Raw genomic sequence first — 13,667 nt, forward strand, 5'->3', positions numbered from 1 at the left:
CAATGTTGCCAAAGTTAGATAAAACTATCGTAGTTGTATAATTTTATTTTAAATTATTACAATTAACCATTATATGCACATTTTTTTTCTTTTCTTCTAGATCACATTATTTTATCTTCTGAACCAGATCTGCAAGGCTTAGCGTAGTCTCAGAAGAACATAGATCTTGGTTTATTGGGTTTTGGAAAATTAATAGCATTTCTTATATTGATTCTTTAAGCGCCACAAATGCTTCTTCTTCTACTCGTCCACTTTACACTTCCACCGTCGAGTAGCTGTTTATGTTATTTAGTGTGAAGAATTGAACAGACAACAGAAAGAAGGAGTGATGAAGATTGTGTTGAAGTTGAAAGAAAGAAGACGAAATTAAGCACACAGGTTTGTTTTAACACAACAGAAGATGAAGCCAGAATTTAAAGGGACAAGCCCGACTCTTCATCCTCTTCAAGAGTTGAAGTGTAGACAAAGAAGAGAGCCCATATAAGAGCAAAGACACCCAACAGGATCCAACCAAGAAGGTTGTTGCTAAGCCCAAAGGGAAGCCCGGTTCCCTCAGTGCTGAGTCTCTCATCCACCAAGGCCATGGCTGGGCCTGACATCACTGCAGCACAGGTGGCTGCCATCAGAGATGCTCCCATCCCCATGCTTGAGCTGCTTTCCTTCACACAAGGTTTTTCCTCCATGGAACACCTCACTTTTCCCACCTTACCCATTTTTGGCAATCCTATATAAAACAATTTAATGCTCTACATCAGAAAACATTATTCTAGACCAAACAATCAATTAAAACATGTATCTTAAAATTCTCATCCAGATAAGATAACCAAAACTCTCAAGCAACATGAAATAGCTTAAACTCCTTATTTACAATGGGAAATTAGGATGAGAAAAGACAAACCAAGAACAGGAGATGAGACCCCAAGAGGCCGCTTTTGCACGAGACATGTGATCGAGGGGGTGGTGGTAGCAGCGGAGATGGTTGCCATTTTTTTCAGTAACTACGAAAGATCACTGAGTGTGGAACTGAAGTGGAATATGATCAGACTGTAAAGAGCGAGGGTACCCAGCTTAGTACCAAACCTAATGTTAAAGTTAATATCATCGATCCAAAGAGAGTCTATGCACCACAAAACATAGATAGATTGTGGCCTCTTGTTAGATATCCTTATCTGCAGCAAGCCAATAATTTCAAGCCACGTGTCAATTAACCCATATTTTCTCCTTATTCATCTAGGAAGTTGGAACAAACTTTTTTCCCGGAAAAATAATAATTACTTTTAACTGTTCTTGTATGAAACGAGGGGAAATAAATAATTTCACATCTTCCAAATACATATACACAGTGAGCCTCTTTTCTCTTTCCTCTTTCCAAATTACATATACATGATAATTTTTCTGGCAGTGGGACTAGTTCTATATTAACAGATAAAAAATTCTAGAAACCAGACTCTCAATGGAATGTCTTCTAAAATTACCGAGAAAAATATACTTTTACACATTGGTTTATTTATTCTCCAACATATTTTTTCCGGACAAAATTTTGTTGACTAAAATCATTATTTAATAAGAGAAAAAATCTAACTAATTATTATATATAATACATCTGTTAACTTCAATAGCAATAACTTCAAATATCAGAGAAAATTAGAATTTTACAGGCTGAGCATATTTCTCACAAATTATTATATAGATATTATTAATAAATTAGAGATGATGATGAAAATATGTCTAAAATATATTAAAAATGCATAATTAACACTGCCCCCAGAAAAATTTCCCAGGAGTACTTTCCAAAATTAGAGGGGTCGTTACACAGCCACAAGAAAATGAAATTAAAAAAAAATAAATAAAAATCAGCATTTCAAACAAATCACTCGATGTAAATACTAATAATAGGCCTGCTGCCTCTTCCTCCATTACGATTTCCAAACCTTCCTACCCTCGTGACCAAAGTAACTTCTGATAATCCATAGCCACCATATATAGAAAAGAGAATGAAAAAAAAAAAAAAAAAAAACTAGATCCTTGGATATTGGAAACACTATGAAGAGGTCACTCCTTTCCACTTTGTAAAGACTAGAGATCAAATCATCCCCACGGAACAATTCAAATCACAGCCGTCATCCCTAATTTGCAATTGAGTTCTTCTAAGTAAATAAACCAGCTCCCAGTCGATGCATGGAACTGAGCAAGACCCACATTTGCTCCAAATTCACATTAAAATCTGTTCTAACAGAAAAGCAAGTATGAGTTGCTTCAACATGAATCACATCCAGGCCTTGTGCCGCCCAACCAAATACACACCGAATAGCAAAGAATGTCGGTATGAATTAAGAGACACTAAATATTATATATACAACAACCAATTGCATATGTAAGCAGCTACTGAATCTTCATCTTGACTATAATTTGGTAAGTTTCCAGAAAGAAGTGCAAGGAAATTTGGGGTGGTCAGAGATGTGGAAAACTCTAGAGAAGAATTGCAGAAATAATAACGTGAAGCAATCCGGGAATGAACCCTCGAGCCTGTCAACAACAGAAGCCCACTCAAATCAGGTAGAGGGAACTTTGAATTTTGAACTATGCCTGGAGATTGCACCGTTGCAAAAAATGGTTGTCATAATTCACATATTTGGTCCAAAAACTTTTATATCTGCCCATGGCAATATCCAACCACGGCTTCCTAAGCCCATCATAGTGTATAACGGCAGCCCGCTCAATCTCATTTCGATCGACATCTGAACTATAACCAAGGCCAAGAATATGCCATTGTCTATTCAACAATTCAGTCTTGTTATAGAAAGTGAGCCAGCCTAGAGGTAGACTTCCAACGGTCGACAACCCCTGCAAACATTATCCGAGACAAATAAGACAATTATTCCATTACAGTTTTATTTTAAAACAATATCGGGGGAAAGAAATGGAAAGTTGCTCAAACAAATTAACATTTGTGCTCCATCTTAAACAGTAATTTGAATGATAAGACATACTCCTCATTATGATTCCACCACCAAAATTAGATACAAGAAGAAAACGCCAATTTTAAATGCAAATCTAAAAAAATGCCTTGGTGATATCAAATATTTGCCTGATAATAGTCTCCGATTCAGGTCATTCATAATCAAAATTCAAACTACTTGGTTAAGGATGCTAAAATGCAAAAAACACCATCATAATGAAAACTCATAAACTACTTGGTTAAGGATGCTAAAATGCAAAAAGGACAATCGCAAGTGATGATCAATACAATTGAGGTTCAAGAACTTGGATGCCAAACATTGTTCTTCAAATTAACATTGCCTCATTAATGTCAGGAGTCTAACTGAAGATCTAATGAAATTTACATTGGAGAAATTTGGTTGGGTTAAAATAAGGGTGGACAAAAGGGTGGAGTCGAGTCATCAAAGACCAGCATCGAACCAAGTCGAAGAATCGAGCTAAGTTAGCCTGGACTGAAGAATTGAGCCGAGTCAGTCAGGACCAAAGGTCGAGCCAAGTCACCTAAGGCGACCCACACCAAAAGTTGAGCTGAGTTGGCCTAAGCCAAAAATCAAGCCATGTCAGGTCAAAGGTCAGACCAAATCGGTCCTAACTGAAGGTTGGGCCAAGTCGACCCGGGCTAAAGAAGTAAGATGAGTTTGCCCAATATAAAAGTCAAGATGAGTCGACTCAAGCCCAAGTTGAGCCAAGTGAACCAAACCTTAGTCGACATGATTCAGCCTGGGTTCACGTCGAGCCGAGTTGGTCCCACCCATGTCTTAAGAGGTTTAATAGTCAAGTATATTAGACTAATCCTACTGGATTTAATCTAATTGACAAAGTGGATTAATGTAGATTTAATCCAATTTAAATTAGATTGAAAAAAATCAAATGCAGTTAATCTAGTTAAACTGGATCTGGATTAATGATCCAATCTATTTTATTGGATCTAGACTGGATTTTGAAAAATCCAATCCATGACCACACTTAGGGTAAAATATTGAAGTGCACAAAACTAAATAAAGACATTTTTTAGTCGTACCATTTGCAAATAATTGTGATAGACAGCAGTTAAATTGTGTCTCCTCCACTGTTGCAAATCAAACAAGTTCATCCCAAATGCCCATGTGCAAGCATTGACATCAAACCTCTTTCCAATTAATGGATCTGAAAAGTTTAAGAACATGTCAATCCTATGAAATGGGATTTTTCCTTCTTGACAAGTTCCAACTGCTCCAATTACGTTTCCCTTCATATCCATATTCCACAGTGCACTGAGATCTTGTTGTACCACCACATCATGATCAAAGAGTATCACCTTATTTAGAGCAGGAAAAATGTCTGGAAGGTAGAAACGTAGGTAGTTCAATTCAGAGGTGTATCTTGGATCGCTGGAGTTACTTTCCTGGAAGGAATTGTCCTTGGACAGCCATTCAAAGTTGTCTATGCTCTGTACGTGGACTGTAGCTTTGCCAGGAGGATTTATCAAGAACCACATTGAGATTGCTGGTAAGTTGAGTGATTTGGTCAATACATGGAAAACAAGTTTCCCCTGATCCTGCAATTTGGAGTTCATTGTCAAGCTTTCTAACCACAATATATATACACACTTAATGAGAACTGTCAAAAATTGTATGTTTTATGGAGTAATGAGAGAAGAGACAATGAAGCAAATGATATCACGAAGTATATTGTTGATAATATATAATTTGTTGCAGTACCTTCATCTCGTACTCCTATTTATACTAAAAATCGGTCAGGTACTTGTATTACTAGTACAAAACCAGCCCATTAACAAACTAAACTAAATAAGGAAACAAAAACGTGAAATATTACAAAATCAGGAAAACAACTCCTGATATTGCTTCCTTAATTAGATGATTGATTGATTTTAGAATATTTTCTAAGTACTTTAGAAACTATTATAAAGATATGTTAAGTTAGCATACTTTTAACAATAATTTTCTCAGAGATTCCCGGTACTGCAACTAAATTATAATGACTCCACAACTTTACAAGATAAAGTGACATGAATTGATGAGGAGAGACAACATTCTTCGGAAAAAAAAAAAACTTATTGAGGAGCTTAAAAGGCTCTCTTCTGTCTCTCATCATGTATGTACTTCAAGTTAGACACTTCAATACAGATGCTGAGAAATCTGACGACGTAAAACGAGCTCCCACTAACTGGAAATGACTGTTTATCAGGAAGTGACTAACAATAATTTTCTTTTCAAATATATATATATATATATATATATATATATATATATATCAACCCAAGTAAATAATGAAAGGCAACATACTGTGGAAAGAAAGTGAGGAAATAATTTTATTTTATAACATTGAGACAGATCATAAATCAATCATCTTAGGTATTTACTGATTTGGCTTCTTGATTCTGAAATAAGTTCTGTAGCATTGAAAGCTTCAACTAGAATTCTAATTTTCAAGTAGTCAGGGTCAACTTCACATTACATTGAGTACAACATGTCATGTAATTAACTACCCAAGGTTAGGGGGAGGGATTATAATGATAGATCAGGTTCTTCCCACAAGTTCCTAAATATACCCTCTCAAATGTGAAACAAGCATTTCGAGTAAATGGGAGAGAGAGAGACATCAAGTCATCAACCACCAAAGCAACCACTACCACTAGGGACTTGTCTACTTTGAAATAACGTAACAGCTAAACTTATTAGTATGAGTTAGTATCTCTTTTTCTCTTTCAGCAGTTACATAGGGAGTCACAACGAAAACATTAGTTCAAAAATATTAAAGAGTATCTATGTTGAAAAAACAAAAAAACAAGATAAAATTTGGTCCAAATAAAAAAAAAAAAAGTTATTTTACCTTGGCAGATGAGATAGTAGAGTTCACAACTACTGCACATGCCAGAACATTGTCAGAGAAGACAGCATAATGATAAAGTTCTGGGCGATGAATATTATTTTCATTTGGAAGTTTTCTCTCCTCTGGCCTCAATGCAAAGTACTCTGCAGTCAACTGCATAGAAAGACAATGAATGCCTTTTGGGGCAGTCCTTGCAGCAAGATGTACAAGATATGTTGCTTGATGTCGCTGAGAACGGACTTGCTCTTCAACCTGACGCTTCATTGTATTGAGCTTGGCAGCCATATTAGAACAGTCCGGAAAAGCCCGGTAGACTTTAGACAATGAAGCTTCCATGTGTCTCATTTTCTGCAAAGCACTGTGAACTTCACTTGTTTTCAGATTGAAAAAAAATGTCAATTTTTGTAAACAATTCATATCAAATAAAAAATTAATGCCTTATAGCCATTCCTAAACCCAGGTAAATAAGAGCGTTAGGCTATTGACAAACAACGTAGACCCGTCAATATACAAACATGGATCAAATTTCAGTTCAAAAAATTAGCAATTAACAATTGTGGTTGTGGGACAAATTGATGTGTCATGCTTACTTTCTTCAAGGATCAAAACATTAGCAGCTTTCACTTGAAAGTTCTAGATGCAAGCATAGACTTACATGGGAAATTTTACCTCATTGATAGATCTGAATCCTGGGTGGCTTCACCAACTAATAATTCCATCTCTCTTGATAGCCGCTCCAAATCTCTCAAGCGCAAATTGCTGCTTGGTGGTGCAATTTTCAAGTATGCCTTGGCTAAAATAAGTTGATCCTTAATCTCTTGAACCTTCTTAGTTGTTACTTCGATATTCTTCTCTAACAATCTCTGTGAATCATGTATATTCCTACCTTGAGACGTGAAGGATAATTCATTCTGCTGAGTTCCCTGGTGTTCTTTTCCGTGTTGATTGAAACCTGAACTCGACAATAGTGCAAATTTGAGACAGTCCCACATAGTTTATCACTTAAGAAGAAATATGTAAGCCCAAAATTAAATAATAAAAAACTTATATATACCAACCATTTATTTCCAAAGTGGCGCCTCTGTATCCCGCATCTCTAGATTCCTTAGAATCATGATTGTTTTCTGATTCGTAACCAATTGTTGAAACAAAATTGTTTTCCGTATAAACAACTTGATTTGGTTCATCTAATTCTTCAGCATCTTCCTGAAACTCAAAAACAGGCAGAAAATTTAAAAGTATTATATGTCAGTTCACTCGGAAAAGAAAACAGGTACTTAACGCAATGAGGAAAAATTCATAACCAAAACTCTTACTACCTGTTCTACAGCATTTAACTTCATTGTATCTGTCCTGTATGCCTGCAAGAAAAATAAATTAATAAACAAATAAAATGAAAAAGAATGAAGACAGTTTGAATACAATTCCAAAGGTGTTTGGTATTGTTCTCAAATCAAAATTGAAGTTTTGCATCGAGAATGAAAAACCTTGATGACACAAATAACAGATATAAAACTATAGTTCTAACTGGAAAAATACACCGGTAGCACGTATCAAACTGCCTCTAAGTTTTATCCTAAAATAAATTCAAGTTCCAAAGTGGAGCATAAAAGCTGGTATAGTTCAACTAGCTGCTTTGAAAGAAGAACTCATTTTTCCTCCACTTAAAACAAACAAATCCGAAGTAACACGATAATCCGCTACTAAATTCCGGGAAAGTGCGAGAAACTCCATTGACTACTCCACTCACCGACACTAGAATTTAAAATCCAGTACTAAAAACCAAGCCAAACAACATATCCTCCGGCTCAAACTAGTTCGTGGCAACCAAAAGCAAGAAGAGCTAGAAACATGTTTCAACAAAACAAAACAGGAATCCGGAGTCTTACAGCGCGATATAAATCTTCGAAAAAATCTCTTCTTCCTGAAACGACGGTCAGATAAAGGCGCAGAATCAATCGAAAGAGTCACAAGCAATGGCGAAAGAAAAACGACATTGCAAAATACCAAGCAGCAAACAATCACGTGATGAGAGAGAAAGATAGAGGAATTGAAGTTACCGAGAGGATTGAGAAGGTTGAGGCGGTGAGAGACGAAGACGAGGGGAGCGACGACGGAGAGAGAGAGAAGAGAGAGGATGAAAATCCTCTGGCAGCGACGGATTTTGCTCATTGATGAGTTTGGTTCTTCTGGATCCTACTGGAGAAGTAGCGCATTACATTACATTGCGTAGATTCAGATCTTGGAGAGGGTATGATGCTTCAACCCGAAGAAACACGCACGTAGAGTTTCACTTACCCTTTGCGCTGCTAGTTGGTGTCAACCAGATAGAGAAAAAAGAAGCAGAAGCTTAGCTTTGGCCGTGGTTATAGTTCCGACACGGCTACCTGTGAGTGACAGTCTGTGAGAACGAGCAAAGTCAAGTAGAATTGACTGCGAAAATTATTTTTTATATATACAATTATTGTCAAATGACCATTTATGTTTTTAGAGGTGTAAGTTCATAATAATTTAATTTTTAAAATAATTAATATATTCTTATTTTTAATGAGACTATTTTTAAAATATAATTCAACTTTCTATGATCTATAACATTAAGTTATTTTGTAAAACAAGTGTTATGCTATAACAAAATAATTGATTTGTTTAATCGAAATCAAATTATAGTTATTTAAAAAAAACAATCTAATCATCCATTTACGTATTGAATGATTAAAATTATTATTTATTACAATATTTTTATTTCTGGTTTTATATATTAATATATATATATATATAATAAAAAAATTGTTTAATATTAAAAATTCAATTAATGTTTTTAATTAAGAATCGTGAAACGATGAAACAGAAAACTGGATTCGTGCATCATGATAATATTTTTTAAAATCTGGATATATGTAAAATAATTTTGTGATTACTAGAAAATATAAAATATATTTTACTTGCAATAAAAAAATATTTTCAGAGTAACTTTTTGATGATAAAATATTCAAAATATGCATGGACTTAATCAATTTTAAATATTTTATTATTTTAATTTTGAAAAGTTAAAATAAATATAAAAAAATCTTTAAAATGTGTTTTCTATTATTATTTTTTAAAAGTGTATTAAAAGGGGACTATATGTAGAAAAAACCCAACTTAATTTAAAGAGATCATGGACCAAATACACAATTTCAAGTATGTTGAATTATTGTTTTCGAAAACAGATTGATTGGGTTATTAAGCAAAATTTGAAAATATTGTAATAATCATTTTACAATTTATTTTCTTACATTGATTTAAGTAAATAAAATATCAAGTTAAAAAATATATATGTACACTTTTTGGTATATATATTTTATACTCCTATTTTATTAAATATATATTTTAAAATTGAGAAAAAATTATGATAATATATAAAAGAAAAACACATTTAATATTTCAATTTTACTCTTATTTATATTTTAAAATTAAAAAATAAATTATTCCTATAATGTCAAATAGGATAAATAATTCAAATGTTAATCGTCTTTAATTTTTTGATTGTCAATTGTTGGTTACTCTTTCTATTTTGTCTCAATTCTATTTTTTTTGAGTTTTAACTTTTTTTGTGTTTAAGCCTTTTATTGCTTTGTTTTCTTGGCTACTCTTCGGTGTGCATTGAATTGTCGTGCAGGAAGAATTCTTCCAATGTGGACCATTGCTAAGAGGTAGTATATTAGAGGGTAAATGTTCAATTGAAACTTCAAGCCAAAGAACTTTCAAGGAGCATACCAAATACTCAAAGTAGGAGAGAAAAGTGAGCTTAAACACCCAAGGAGCAAGGAGAGTTGGTCACGAGAAAATAGCCACATTTGGCTTGATACTAATTTAATCGTGTTAGGAATTAACTATTGGGAAAATAATAGATGTAAAAATATATTTATTAAGTCTGTTAGTTAACAACATATTTCAATAACTGACTTTTATTTACCAAATTGTCATCGCATATTTTTTAAGTACGTTTTCTTCTAAAGAGACTTAAAATCACATACTTAGAAGGCCTATTTTGCACTAGTGCATAATAGTTCGAAACTCAACAACAACAATAACGTATCAACACATGCTTCATGGTTGATATGGAGTCCCAAGAAAGCAAGGTAAGTACTTATAACTCTAATATACAAGAAAAGTAGGATGAGTTTCTTGATGCATTTGAAGAATTACATAAAAAAAAAAAAACTTGATTGCTTAAATAAAAAGCTCAACATGGATCATAAAGGGTTGAAAAATATATTAAAGAAATTAGAAAAGGAAAACAAGAATTTGAATTCTAATTTGGAAAATTCAAACATCATTTATAAACACTCTAGTAATTATAATTCAACCTTGCAAGTTGAAATTTTTTATTGTAAAGATTGCAAGAGCTTTAAAAACAAAGTTGAATTTCTTGAGAAAACTCTTACAAAGTTTACAATGGAAAAATCCAACTTGAATACCCTTCTTAATTCTCAAACGTGTGTAATGGATAAAGCTAAAATTGGATATTCCCTTTCAAAGAAACAAAAATCTTTCAAAAGATTTTCCTTTCATCCTAAAATGTTATTCACTATAGCTTCTATTGTTTAAAGAAGGTTCATATATCATATTCTTATTATTTCAAAAACGTTGGTGTTCTAAGTAGAAAATATTTTTTGTTGCTAAAAAGCATCTATATTGTTAACATGAAGGGACACAACCACAAAATGGGTACTTGGATGTATTTTACTTGTTTTTGCATGGGTTATGAAAAGCCTAATGATCAATGTGATTTTTTTTTGTGTAAAAATAAGTTTGAATCATTCCCTGCTTCAATAACGATATGAGTAAAGCAACCTTTCATATGTTTGAAGATGTTTCTTGAGACATAAAAAATTAATCATTTGTTGCAAAAAAATGTTTCTAAAAATACAAATTGCATTTTTGCATATATGTTGTTATTTTTCAACACTTTGAATAAAATAGAAATGCATCTCAAATCAAGTGTTTGCAAGAAAGTTGTCTTCTGTGGAGGAGTTTCACACTATATTGATAAAAATCTACTCAAGATGTATGATGAGTACAATTTGGTTAGTTTCATTTATCTATGTGACAATCTTAAAGTAATTTATGTGGTAAATCATTGCTTGATTTGTTGTCCTGCATCAAATAAGGTAATTTTCATAGGAAAAAGAATACAAAACATTTACATGGTTGTTTTTGACAACCCATCTTTTCAATATATTGCATGCTTGTTTATAAATAAAAAAGGAAGAATCATGGCTTTGGCATATTAAGCATAGCTTGTACCAATTGAAATATGCATTTCATATATTGTTGGATATATTAATCAATTAGATGTTGATATTAATCGATTAAATAGTGTCTAATTCCATTTATGCTTGCTTCAGAGTTAATCGATTATGTTGCAATTTAATTGATTAATATACTGATGTGACTGGTTTTCATCTCAGGCTTTAATGAACTCTTAATTGCATATTTTTTATAATCTCTTTTTCCTCATCTACACTCTTTTAAAATTTCAAACTCTTTTTTTAATATCTCACTAACACTAGTTACAATTTTCAAAAAACCATTTTCTTTAGCCTAGCCTTTGTTATTGCTTAGGTGCTTATTCCTACGGGAAGTAATCTTTTGTCTGTATTATTGTGATTAGTTGTTGTTTTGCTGGTTTGATTTTTAGTTGTATTTGGTTTTGATTTGTATTGTGTTTAAAAACTATTTTGTTTATCTTTATTTGAACACTATTTCTAAAACCTGAACATTTTTATCGATTGATCTTTTACTTTGATCATGCATACTACATTTGGTTGAACGATAACGATATTTTAACATACGTTTTTGACACAAATTTGACACAACTTACATGTCATTTTTTATTTATTTCAAAAATCATTTTTTTTAAAGTTGGTGAAGGAGTCTCGCACGTGTGTGGTGTTTTGGGGTAAAGCATGAGTTGTCTCTCTTTACAAACAAAGAGAACCAAAAAGTTTAGCCAAGAGAGAAAACAGAGCAACGCGACTGTAGAGCAATGTGATAGAGAGAAGCGCCATAGAATCACCATTGCAGCCAATAGAGAAACATTTCGTTGCGAATGTAAAGCACAAATAAGCAGTGATTGTGATTTAGGGTTTTTGAGTCAACATTCGTTTATCATTGCGGTTGTGAGTTTGTTCATCGATTTTTTGTGTTTTTGTTGGTTGAGAAATTGTTAGACATTCGGTACTGTATATTTTGATTGTTGGGCAACGATTTCATGTTTGGGGGGGTTTTGGTAGAGAAGGTTTCAAATTTAGGAATCACTGAAAGTTCAAACCTTTGGAGAGAAGTGATTTTGATGAAGACAAAGAAGTGATTATCTGTTCCCGCTTTTAGTCGTTGGGCTTTGTTGTGATTTTATAGGGCACTACAACCTTTGTGCTTCAATTTGGCCATTCGTGTTTTTGAAGGCAACTTGGGTGGTGGTTCACTTTGTGCAAACATCCATGATTGATGTTGCTTTTCATCTTCATCTTTGTTCACAAACTGGTAGGGTATTCTTGCGTTGAGTGTATATTTTTATTTGTGGACTAGAATTTTGTGTTTTCCATTTCGTTTTTGGTTGGTGTGTGTTGTGGGGTGGAATGTTTCGTTGGTGTGGGTTGTTAGGGCATTGACATGTGTATGTTTTGATTGTTGGGGAACAATTCCTTTGTTCTTGTGTTTTTTGGTGTAATGTTTTGTTGTTTGGAGTTGTGTTAGAAATATGATTCGTTTGTGTTTGTTGTTTATTTATGTTTATTTTTTTTACAGTTGATAAGATTTGTATAAATAAGTAATAGTTAAGAAAATTCCACATAAAGAAAAGATAATTCGAATGTGTTTTTGATTTTTGTTGTGGATTTTGTGCATTTTTTGGCTTAAATATTATGTTTGGTGTGGGTGAACAACTTCAGCATATTTGGGAGTAATACATATGTCAATGGATACCAGATGGAGACAATAGCAAAAGGCAACAAGTGCTTCATGAATATGACTTATTAATCAAAAGTTAAAAGTAACTGGTATAAATTTATTATATTGTGAACCATACTAATGTAGGAGGACGGCAACAAAAGACATTTAGGTTACAGAATATTGAAATGAATTGTATTTGATGGAGTAGTTGTAAATGTCAAATATATAGGATAAAACCCTAAATCACAATCATTGCTTCTTTGTGCTTTACATTCGCAACGAAATGTTTCTCTATTGGTTGCAATGGCGATTCTATGGCGCTTCTCTCTATCACATTGCTCTGTAGTCGCGTTGCTCTGTTTTCTCTCTTGGCTAAACTTTTTGGTTCTCTTTGTTTGTAAAGAGAGACAACTCATGCTTTACCCCAAAACACCACACACGTGCGATACTCCTTCACCAACTTTAAAAAAATGATTTTTGGAATAAATAAAAAATGACATGTAAGCTATGTCAAATTTGTGTAAAAAATGTATGTCATAATATCGTTTTTGTTGGTTGAAAACTCTGTCTCTTTGTTCTATCCATGCTTTTTATCATGTCCAAAGGGAGGGAGGACGTTTTTGTTATTATTTTTATAGGTTGGCTATTATAAAAAAAATGGGAACATTGTTATTACTATGTCAAAGAAGATCACGTTGTTCTTTTTTATGATGTCCATATGCAATGAATGATTTTTAATTTCTTCTCCATTTGTGAAACAAAATCTTCACTAAACAATGTGATATGTATTAAGTTGAGAAGTAACTTTAGCACTAATATCTCTCATAAGAAAAAAAATGAAATAAAAAGAATTCACTAAATATCAAAAGTTGAAATTATGACCAGATAACAAGGAAAAT

General features: G+C 33.1%; 2 protein-coding genes across 3 annotated transcripts; both read right to left on the reverse strand.

Annotated features, from left to right (window-relative positions):
- Window positions 1-326: 326 nt before the first annotated feature.
- LOC114189794 (photosystem II reaction center W protein, chloroplastic-like) lies at window positions 327-1,132 on the reverse strand. Its single transcript, XM_028078481.2, has 2 exons — window positions 899-1,132; window positions 327-724 (listed from the first exon to the last, which is right to left on the reverse strand). The coding sequence occupies exons 1-2, from the start codon at window positions 984-986 to the stop codon at window positions 414-416; spliced, it is 399 nt and encodes a 132-aa protein (XP_027934282.1). The 5' UTR covers window positions 987-1,132; the 3' UTR covers window positions 327-413.
- A 582-nt stretch (window positions 1,133-1,714) lies between these two features.
- LOC114192169 (putative galacturonosyltransferase 6) lies at window positions 1,715-8,264 on the reverse strand. 2 transcript variants are annotated; one of them, XM_028081794.2, is made up of 9 exons: window positions 8,131-8,264; window positions 7,893-8,031; window positions 7,722-7,756; window positions 7,152-7,193; window positions 6,891-7,038; window positions 6,502-6,784; window positions 5,833-6,190; window positions 4,022-4,537; window positions 1,715-2,844 (listed from the first exon to the last, which is right to left on the reverse strand). In XM_028081794.2, the coding sequence occupies exons 2-9, from the start codon at window positions 8,002-8,004 to the stop codon at window positions 2,581-2,583; spliced, it is 1,758 nt and encodes a 585-aa protein (XP_027937595.1). In that variant the 5' UTR covers window positions 8,005-8,031; window positions 8,131-8,264; the 3' UTR covers window positions 1,715-2,580. The 2 variants fall into 2 exon arrangements, with proteins under 2 accessions (XP_027937595.1, XP_027937596.1); XM_028081795.2 differs by lacking the exon at window positions 7,722-7,756 and having other exon boundaries at window positions 7,893-8,255.
- Between the last annotated feature and the right edge of the window lie 5,403 nt (window positions 8,265-13,667).

This window comes from Vigna unguiculata, chromosome 7, assembly GCF_037176805.1.
Source record: "Vigna unguiculata cultivar grain cowpea cultivar isolate G323 ecotype 2 chromosome 7, ASM3717680v1, whole genome shotgun sequence".
Classification (NCBI taxonomy): Eukaryota; Viridiplantae; Streptophyta; class Magnoliopsida; order Fabales; family Fabaceae; genus Vigna; species Vigna unguiculata.